This window comes from Sinohyriopsis cumingii, chromosome 16 (genome assembly GCF_028554795.1).
Source record: "Sinohyriopsis cumingii isolate HCF-2022 chromosome 16, ASM2855479v2, whole genome shotgun sequence".
Taxonomy (NCBI): Eukaryota; Metazoa; Mollusca; class Bivalvia; order Unionida; family Unionidae; genus Sinohyriopsis; species Sinohyriopsis cumingii.
The window spans coordinates 62,024,789-62,036,338 of record NC_142976.1 but is presented as its reverse complement, the minus strand read 5'-3'; the positions used below and the strand labels follow the sequence as shown (position 1 = coordinate 62,036,338).

At 34.1% G+C, this 11,550-nt stretch overlaps 1 protein-coding gene across 1 annotated transcript in view; it reads left to right on the top strand.

Moving 5' to 3' along the window:
• The first annotated feature begins 2,094 nt into the window (after positions 1–2,094).
• LOC149780550 (solute carrier family 12 member 4-like) overlaps positions 2,095–11,550 on the top strand; it is a 241,300-nt gene continuing 231,844 nt past the window's right edge. Inside the window, exon 1 of the mRNA XM_089937582.1 lies at positions 2,095–2,571. Coding sequence (XP_089793708.1) covers positions 2,463–2,571 — 109 coding nt within the window. The 5' untranslated portion in view covers positions 2,095–2,462. The remainder of the gene's footprint in view (positions 2,572–11,550) is intronic.

Genomic DNA, 11,550 nt, shown 5'->3' with positions numbered 1-11,550 from the left:
TGTGGTAAAAATAAAATATCTGCTTGATGAACTTCATTGGGAGCGCTGACATCAAAATGTGCATGCTGATTTTTTTAGGTGGCGGTAGAAAGTTTGCCATATTGCCCGTCGTGCTAACCATTTTGCCGCAACAGAACGTGTGACATTTGCAATAAGTCGTTGTTGTAAATCCTTACTTTTATACGTTACATGATGAATATGGCACGCTTGATCAATCTCATTTATTAATACTCCCCATGTCTTGGTTGATCTCGTTCGTCAAGTCTGGTATCAAGTCGAGTTCCAGGACCACAATAATTATATCCAGGAAGATGTTTTTCTACTGGGTATTTAGCCCATGGAGCTCCTGGTAATTTTCCTAAGTAGCGCTATCACCACCAGTCTTCATACGAGACGAAATAAATGCATATTTTTTTTACCACATTTCACACACTTGCCTGTAAGTGCACGCTTTTTATTTTTTGTTATTATTGTTGTTAATCCACTGGTTGGGGTGGATGCTCTGTATCGAACACAATAATACAATATAAATTCATATTATTTATTATAGTTGTACAAATTGGGTGTCAGCGACACGAAAGCAAGAGCCATTAAAACATATTCCAGCATTACCAAATTCCATCAGAATGATAATAATAGGTCCATCCGGATCGGGTAAAACACAATTACTGCTTAATTTGATAATGACATGGCTCATGTGGGATAAGTTGTATTTGGTGATGGCTCCGTCAGTTGATGATTAATAATCTCTTAGTATACGATGATGTAATGCTGAACAAACAATCAACTCCAGCTCAGATATTTTCTCGAGGCAGACACAGAAATACAGACGTGATTTATGTTACTCAGCGATATACACACATACCTAAAGTGATCAGAGATAACTGTAATATTTTAGTTGTGTTCAATGGAGTTGATATACATACTTTGCGAAATATTCATCAGACCTGGTGTTCAGGGGATATGGACATGATTAAGTTTAAAAACTTTGTTTCAAAAGCACAAGCTACCCCACACGGGTTTATAACAATAAATTTACATGATCCTCGGTCACGATACCGTATAGGTCTTGATAAAATCTTTGGATAAAAAGATGGCAGCAAGGAGGGTGCAACCAAACATGAGTGTCCGACGGGTAAACGAACACGCATAAAAATTTGAAAACACGAACGACAAAAATGAAGTAACCAAATAAGCTAACCCAATTGTATTTTTCTTTTTTTTCGTTTGAAGTTTTATTTTTCATAAATGGACTTTCAAGCAAGTGGTCAGTTCACCCTCCCTGCTGCTTTTGCTGATTTCGACAATATTTTATTTATATAGTGCACTATAAACTTGGATTCCAGGCCTCTTAAGTTTAATGAACAGAGTATGAAAATAGAATGAAGGAAAATGAATGAGGAAAAGAACCCAACAGTATAGAGATATTAGGAGGATCTAGTACTATCTGAAGAAGATACGGTGAAGCAGGGCGGTAGGGTGCGATCCCAGGACCTGGGGCAAGACACACCTGGGCCTCTCCGAGTTCTTGTTCAAACAAAAAAATTATTTTATAAAATTAAAAAGTGTTGTTCGGCCCGGGCCTATAAGGGGTCTAGGCCCCGGGAATATATCCCCGGTTGCCCCCCCCCCCCCTTTGTCGGCCCTGCAATGAAGTCGTACATAAATAAAGAGGGAAAAACCGCCAACAACATATGGATATTCATCTGTAGCATACTAACTGGGAGGGCACAGTTGCCCTGGGACCCAGAGGTCTTGGGGGCGCCAAAACAGTTGATAAAAATTAAATTGCCGGAAATCGATGGCGGGGAGTTCAGCATTGACCCGGTCGCCATTTACACTAAATACGCCTATGAGGATCATGTACTATAGTGAAGAAGATACATTAAGTCATGCATTTATAGGAAAAGTAGACCAGCAATATATACAAGAAAAAAGTCAACAAAGTACATTTCATTTGACTTGGTTTGGAGACTTAGATTATGACTAACTAGTTTGAATGAGCTATTTCCGTTAATATCTACAAATGATTCGAACGTGACCTGAAAAGAGTTATGTCCCTTATTTTTATCTCCCAGGAGGAAACCAGATAAGAGGACAGGTACCCGGTATAATTAACGTTGTCAAAGAGTAGCTGATATGCTAATTTCTTTCTTTGTGTCCGTCCGTAAATACTGATAACCGAACGGGGTGAAAAGTCACAGCGCATTTTCAACGTTAATTCCAGAATGATTTGTGAGAATCTGAAGTCGGTATACTTGCGGGAATAAATTTTCTTCCTACGCAATCATTCATTTGCTATTGACGTTGATACGGAACATTACTGGAAAATCGTGTCGAGTGTTCATATAAATCAACATAGCTATTGATAGCTTTTTGATTCTATCATGATTCGGAAATTCGTCAGAAAACGATAACTGCTAACTGCCAGATTTCTGGGTGGGTTCTAAATTCGTGCAGATATGTCGGACAGGTTTACTGTCACTCGTGCTGAGACTGCACCAATAGGCGATGGCAGACGAGACGGATATGGCGCCGCCGAAATTCAATTTAACACGGGCGATAACTATGGTAAGGATGCTGAACATGAAGATTTATGAATCTGTCATGTAAAACTGTGTTCATCTTTATATCATGAAAAATGAATTACACACTTTTCTGTCGAATCAAGTAATTAATGATTGATAAGAATAACTGTTGCTAAATCAGAAGTCATGCAAGGCTGTTGTCATGGTAGTCTTTTTTCCCCCCTCGAATATTGAAGAGCCATACTCCATGATATTGATAATAAAGGTCCTTTATGGCTACATCATGTATCCTTTGTCCAGTAAATCAGACCCCAAAATCTGTTGATAATGATGGTCTGTTCGTGATTCTGATAGCACCTATTCATAAAATCGAGCAATTATTTGCGGATAAATCTGTCTGCAGTGTATTGGTGTACATTTTAGACACTTAGCAATATTTTTCACATCTTTTGAGCTATTGTCAGTTGATGATGCCTGCAGAAAAATTTCACATTTAATGAATGGGTGATATGAGACCAACAGATCATCCATCAGTATTAATCCAGATCTGGGGTCTCATTTATTGGACTACATTTGTTTGTGATGTACAGTGCTGTAGTGTTTCTTTAAAAGAATATTATAAACAAAAGAGTTGTGATAAATCTGCATAAATCTTAAGAGACCAAACAGTTGCATAAATAATGGACATAATTTTATATACCCGGTAGTTATTGTTTTTAGCTTTATGCAAAACATTGGATCATTATCAAGCACCTTTAAGACATTGAAGTTTTGTTGAACTGGACTCCAAATATCTGAAAGCTTGGCTTGATATCCCATGGCAACTTTCTGGAATTAGATTTTTGCTGCCATTTTGAAAGTGATTCAGTATTCAGATTGTCATTTAAATTGTATTAAAGCTTTTGATCAAATCCCCATCTGTGAGAGCCCAGACAAATTTTTTTTGAAGTCAGAAATTTAAAATTTTCCAGGACACTAGTCCAGGACAATTAGTGATTTTGTTCCCATTTTAAAACAAGACAGGCAAGCACTAATTTTCATGCTTTAATCATGTTGTCTATCTTTATCTAGCCATTAATACCCTATGGATGTGTGAATATATGGTACATTTTGTGATATATCATACCTGCCATAAGTGGTCATTGAATACTGTGGCCAGTGTCAATCTTTTAATTATCTAATTACATCTTAAATGCATCTTGGGCAAAGTAACAGATATTGGTGAATTAAAACACTTAAAACAAAGCTGGTATGATTTTGGTCATACTGAATTGAAAATAAATAGGGAAAATAATACCCCTCCCACTTTTCATTTTGTTTTAATTCAAGACCTCTTAAATGTAATTAGATTAACATGAGTGATTTCAGTGTTTGGCTGACAGGTTTGGTCGAAACTCAAAATCGTGTAACTTGAAATTTTTGGTTTGACTTATTTCAGTGTTCAGCTGACAGGTTTGGTCAAAACTCGAAATCGTGTAACTTGAATTTTTTGGTTTTACTGCCTTTTTTTTTCATCTTAAACTGTGTAATTAAATTGAGTTTAATGCCATTCATTTTAACCATTGATGAATCCTAAATGTTTCTTTTAGACAGATAATTTCATTATGTTTTTGTCTTCACTAAAAAAAATTAAATACAAAAATTTGCTTACGTTTGAAATGCATAAGTCAGCAGATACCTATACTAAAGTAGACCAAGAAGAAAGGATGGATTGGACAACAGCTTTATTAACAGTGATCAATGTTTAAATTTTATTTTTATCAACAAATATTGATAATGGAAAATGTTATATTCATCAGTAGGAATTATCTATGTATTCATCACTACATGCTTACAGCTCTGAGTTACATGATGTATGAACAAGTTACATGACAGTGTTGTATGGTGCTAATATATGCAAGGCAACCAATGAAGTAAACTGCACGTCATTGGTAATGAAAATTTTGGAGTGAGGATGGAGAACTAGATGTACAGGAACATCTATGTCTGTCAAAATAAGAGACCTATCTAATATAGAAATGAGAATCAGATCTGTCAGAAATGGCAGTCAGATCTCTTTCAGAAATGGCAATGAGATCTCTGTCAGAAATGGCAATGAGATCTCTGTCAGAAATGGCAATCAGATAAAGTATCAGCAGTGCTGATTCTTCATCAATATTGTTCAAGCCATGATTTTAATCAGTTAAAAACACTATTATATGAACTTGGTCACATTGATGCCTTTCTTTGGTATTGTTAGTTTCTTGTTTTTGCCATGCTTGCTGGTTTTAATGTAACCAAGTGGTTATTTCAAGTGAGTGTTGCTTCCATCCCCGAAACATTTAAAACCTTTTTAAAATTAAACATGTACAAGTTTTTCACATGAATAATATCATCGTATTTGTAATTGACAATTGAGCTCACAATCAAGAGCTTCATTGTTTCACTCTACCATCCAAAGTTTGATTGTTCTGTCTCATCACACCACTAGTATTAGCTGTGAGGTGACTAAGTCTGTTGGTGATACATGTAATATGACAAGGAATATATATGTGTCTGAAATCCTAAGATTATGGGAAGATGAAGCCATGGAGCTATAATTAGGGGTGAATCAAGGCTGAAGCTGTATTGATCAGCATTGTAATTAATAACCATAGACTGAACAGTGCTTGTGGTATTTATGATACTGTGACTGTGTGGTAGAACAAAGACAGACCAGCAAGATTTGTAATTGGCCTCTCAAGTGGCTGCTGTATATACTGATGTATAAATGTCACACCCAGCTGCAAGCAGTACAGATCAAGATATGCAGCCCCATTAGTTTGAGTTTCCTCTGACCTTCTCATCTCATGACCTATATATATATATATATATATATATATATATATATATATATATATATATATATATATATATATATATATATATATATTGGATAGTTTATGATATGGTAGGAGCCTAAATGGTCAGAGTGCATGATATAAAGAATATTAAAAACATGGAATTCATAGATGTTGTAACAACAAGAATCAGGTGACCTCATAATAGATCCAGTTCATTTCGCATTAATTCATTATTAAGTAATATCCAAGTCATGCATCTGCAGTTTACTTAATGGTTAAGATCAAATGCTCAATTATTACAAAATACAAATGTTGATTATAAAGGGTGACTAGTATATAATGGTGTGGGTTTTTCTTAGAAATGTTCCTGAGTCTAATGCCCTTTGTATAAATTTGACCATTTTATGTTGTGGGATGACTGTTGATGTCACTAAATAAATTGTGTTTTATTATTGCTATTTATTTCTTGCTTTGCCAGAAACTTAACATTGTGACAACTTTGGTATCTCCATGATTGTTCATTCACATTTTTATCTATGCCCTAGATCAGCCTCAGTGTTAAAGCAGTTTATTTCAGGAGTTCCATTTAGTCCAGCCTCCTTTAGATTGGCGTATAGCTTCAACATTCACTTATGTTTACCTAGGTAATAAATGCCCACATTATCAAAGATTTGGATTGAGGTTGACATTTAGGTCATGTGCTTCTTGTTACAAATCTTTGGTCTTAAACTAAGTAACAGAAAATAGTGACACCAACAAGTTTAGTAAAATTCAATAGATAATTTATTTCCCTGGAATACAAAGTGAAAATTTAATAGGAACTTACAGTATTATAAATTAAATCACAAATGAACCTAAAATATAGAGTGAACTCCAGCATTGAATGTGCTGATGTGCCAGTACTCTTGGACATGCTGATGTGCCAACATTCTTGATGTATCACAATCATATAAACCAAAATGTCCTTGAATGAATTAATATTAATCCCAAAATAGTGTTTTCGTTCAAAAGACAATAAGCACTTTGTAATTCCAATTAATGATTTAAATAAATAAATCCTCTCAAATTATTACCAAACACAACTAAAAGTCTGATTCCACTAGACAAATGTTAAAATAGGGATCAATAATTCTGATGTAAACCTATATAAAAAACCTAAGACACTTTAAAATTGAAAAAATGGGGTGGGTCGGCACAAGGTCAGCAGTGTCAAGTGGGAAGCATCCAATGCCACTGGTAAACAAATAGTAATATCATAGTTCTTTTGAGTAGCTATTTTATTGAACAGTAACTTTCAGTTTACAGTACACAGAATAAAAGTAGATATAAATGGCAACAAGATAGTTCTTAAGATTTCAACTCAAAATTACAGGTACACACTTATAAACATAAAATTACAAGTACTGTCTTAATAATCATTTATGGTCCTCATGTTGACACACCAAATTTCTACTCTGAATTGAGGCAGGATATAGAGGACTTAATAATCAGCATATAATTATTGAAGGTGACTTCAATCTAGTTATGAATCAAACTCTCCATGCATATCATTACAACTCACTAAATAACCCTGAGAAAAGAGATACAATAATTGATATTGTGGTAAATATAATCTAACTAATATCAGGTGAGAAAGAAAGGTGGATTGAAAAAGATAACTTAGAGAAAGAATAACCCCATCTTGAAGAAGGCAAGGTTCTCTTCCAAGTTCCAGAAACTCTTTTTACAATGGTAAATTATGCCACTGTAGAACCGGGTTTATAGAACAGGCTATTTTCAAGTCCCACTAATTATTGCTTTTCTAAAAACAGAAAAACTCAACATTTTGGAAGTTTAACAATTCACTGTTGAAAGACTAGAATACACAGGACTTGTTAAGGACTCATTTCAAGAGTGCAAGAACAAAAATCTCTCTCCCACATCAAATTATAACTTGGAACCAGCTACAGCTTCTCAGAGTACATTCTCCATTATAGTCAATTATATTTTTAAAACTTTTGTTAGAAATATGAGGCAAAACTATGTCTCATCCTTCATATAAAAAAGACAACAAGCTCAACAGGAAGATCAAATTACAAATGAGATTACTGTTTTAGAAGATGAAATAATATAAATAATCTACATGAATTAAAAAGAAAATAGAGCAAATTAGTGAAAATTTATCTCCCAAAAACAGTAGGAGTCAGAGTCTAGGGCAAAATGGATTCAAGATGGGGAAAGTGTTTCAAAATGTTTCTGCAGTTTGGAAAATACAAATCATGCCAATAAGATGATGCAAAATTTAGCTAAACAAGATGAAACATTTACAGAAAATGAGCTAGACATTTTAACAGAAACTAAATTACCGGTATACATGATAATTTGTATTGTCATCACAATGTAGACCCAGTTTATCTTGAACCTTCATTGAATTTTATAGACCTTCCATTCAGGGCGTAGTATAAATTTTAATAAAAAAAATGTGTATGGATTGGAAGTACAGTTGGAAGCATTTGGAAGTACTGTAAGGTACTGCCAAGAATATCATTTAGATTGGAATACATCTTAATTCATGTATCTAGGTATTACATTTTATTTCATGTATCTAGGTACATGTATTACATCTTATTTCATGTATCTAGGTATTACATCTTATTTCATGTATCTGGGTATTACATTCAGGACCGTTGAGAGTGATCACAGGCCCTGGGATACGAAACAACCGGGCCTCCCCTAGTTCTTATTGGAGCAAAAAAACCTCTTTTTACATTCTCAGTTGTGTTAGAAGATATCGTTAGGCTCAATGATAAAAACTAAATTTTCAGGGCATGCTTGGAGCCATCCTGTTTTGTTTTCTAACAAACTTCATATAAACAATTCAAATATATATGGCCATTTTTACATAAAGCTGTAATTTTGCTCATTAAGGAAAAAACATGGCTGTAAAAATATACATAAAAAACTTAAAGTTTATATTTCTGGGCCAACATCAGTATTGAAATGGAATCAAGAATATGAGTTTACAGATGAGATTGACTGGAAGGAATACTTTTTCTTGTCTTTTATGCCTGAGATTTTTTCAAACTAAAACATGCATAGGATTTTACTAAATTGCTTTTATGAACAAAATTGGAATAGTGCCTACAAGCATGTGCTCTTTATGTAATGTCTCTTTAGAGACTTTATCTCATCTTTTTGGAACTGTTCCAAAAACAAGTGATTACATGCTATTACTTTCTGAATGAATCATTACTTACTAGTTTTATTGGGTTGACCAGGAGTAAATATAATCATCAACTTAACTTTCAAGTTTCAAAAAGAGAATTCTTGGTTATAATAGACCATAACAAATTAGATGATGGTAATTAATCTCCTTTTGTTGCAACTGAAATCATATATCTGTAAATGTATAGTGAACATTACTTACAGTACATGCCCCATTTAATAAAGAAATGGAGTTTTTTTATTACATGTCTGAAAAATATTACGCATATATCAGTTGTACATGGAAAAAGTTTGATGACAAATGGCAACTAACATATCTTTGACTGATTCATAATATGTTTGCAAATCACAATTACAATTTGAAATGAGCTCAGACATGTTCATATATAAAATTACACATGTGTGAAGTGATGACCTAATTTATTTTGTTGTTAGATATGTTGTTGTTGTTGTAGGGTTTAACGCCATTTTTCAGCACGAGGAAGAACCTGGGAAAACCCCAGAAAGAACCACCGACCCACGAGAAGCTACTGGCAAGCTTTCTCACATACCCACATTGGCCGAATCCAAGACTCGAACCCACGCAGACAGAGGTGAGATGGCAGTGATCCGTAACGGAGAGCGCTTTAGACCACTAGACCACTCGGGGCCCCTGTTGTTGGGTATAATAAAAAGAAAAATGTGGTAGTTATATAGACACACACTCACACACACACACACACAAGGCAAGATGCATGAATTAAGATAAAACATTTATTATTTAAAAATACATATTTATGTTTTTTTCCAATGGAAGAATAGTTTTCTTTTTTCTTGTCTTTGCATTGCGCATGCATAGAAGTGTTCCAGCAAGGAATGTTTTCTACAGGGAAGGGTAAAAGGGGCACATTTAGCAAAGGGCTCTCTGCTGTTGAAGGAAGGGTCATTTTCCCCAAACAAAGTCCAATAATAAGACAATAATTAAATTTAGCATTACATTTTTTTTAAAAATTGGATCAGACTAAAGCATATTCAGATACATTAAATACTCCCTTCCACGAAAATAAATAAGAACCACAGATTAAAGATGTTTTATTGGTATGGGGGGAGCTGGATACTAGCATGCATATATATATATATATATATATATATATATATATATATATATATATATATATATATATATGTCTGTGTATATATTTTAATTTGTCACTGTTGATGTTTATGTTTGTTTGGACGCGTTTTTGCCAGAAGAGGAAACTTCAGGTAGAATTTCCACAAAGACTGTTATCATTTATTTCTTCACTGCATTGGGATTTTGTTATTGAGATTATTATTATTGGAATAAAATAAGTAATGCAATTATAAACTGGTATTTGATATTGTTAACTAAAATTCAGTATGAGTCTTCACATGAATTTTTTGAAACCTGATAATGATATTGTTTGTAACAAACAGAAAAAGAATGACTAGGAATAACCACCCACACACATACACACACACATGTAGTCTTTAGGTATCACTGGACAGTTTATATGGTGAATTTTCATCCGACAAGGACCTATTGCAGAAAAATGAGAATAATTTTACACTGAAATACAAATAAAAACAAACTAATGATTTTTGTAGAAAGCATGCATGTGAGAGTTTGACTGTGGCAATCAGGTTAATTCCTTATACAACTGGTGGCTTTTATACTGAACCAACACAGCCACCAGCCCCTCTTTTTTACATTCATTTTTGACAGCAAAGAGCTATTTTGAATATTCTCCTGTGACAAGGCAGCTAAAAGAATTAGTACCCGGTATGTGCTTTATGCATGAATAAAGTTCACTAGTACTATAACAAATTAGCATACTTTTGATCACCCCTCAACCATCTCGATTTTTAGATATTTACCTCTGTAGCAGACATACCTAAATATGTAAGCCAAGTTGGCTGTTCATTTGCAGCCCAAGTTACGCATTTAATCTCCAGTGCTAGTCTAACTGTGACAGGCAGTCACCAAACAAGCCAACCCATTTTCAAGCCTAACTCAAAGTAAATCTAAACCACATTACAGATTTAGCTTTTGTGCGAATTTATATATGCTAGGCTTACAATAATTAGGTTCATGCCTTCTACCTAAAAAATTAGGGAGGTGTCAAAATACGAAACTATCCAGTGAGACCTTATGTAAACTTGCCACTTGACTACTTATTATTGGAATCACATCCTGTATGCACAGTTTTGTGCCAGGCACAGATTAAGTGCATCTTGATTTCGAATGTTTATAGCACACACTCAGCACACAGTGAACTGCATAGACCCATAGCTGCTACTGTTGTATAATGCCCCAACAGATGTTGGGTCTCTTTTGTTTAGTCTGCCAACAATTTCAAGCAAACACTGTAGATACTGATTTACCAGCACATTATGTAATGATAGATCTTGGTGTATATTGTTTGTAGTTGGATGGGCATTTATAAAAAGATATATACAATACATTAATGTTGATGCATAGGACAAATAGGTACATATAATTTTTATGTACCATATTGAAAACAGTATTCATGCTGTGCACTTGAAAAATTTGTATTGTAGAAATTTTGATAATGGTTCATGTGCATAGGAAACAGTTAATGCAGAATACTTCTTATTCCTGATTTTTTAAAACTTTTTTTTGTTGGTATCTTAAGTAAATAATGTTGAAAGTCATGTACAAAACTAACAAGAAGAAATCATGTCACAACTGAAATGTTAAGAATCCTTCAACTGGCACACAGTGATGATGCAAGAAGAGTTACTTGCCTTTATTTATGTTGGGCGTTCTCCACTAAAGTGTTTAATTCTGTTTCCCAACATAAATACAATGAATAAAGCCCATGTACAGTACCGGTGTGTTTGAAAAAAATTTTATTTTACAAAGCTTTAATGGTAAAGAGGGGGAAAACTTGATGTGGCAGAAATTCATTATTATAAAGTTGACATTTTCTTTTGTCTTTTTGTACACACGTCACCAAGTTCTTGAAAAACCA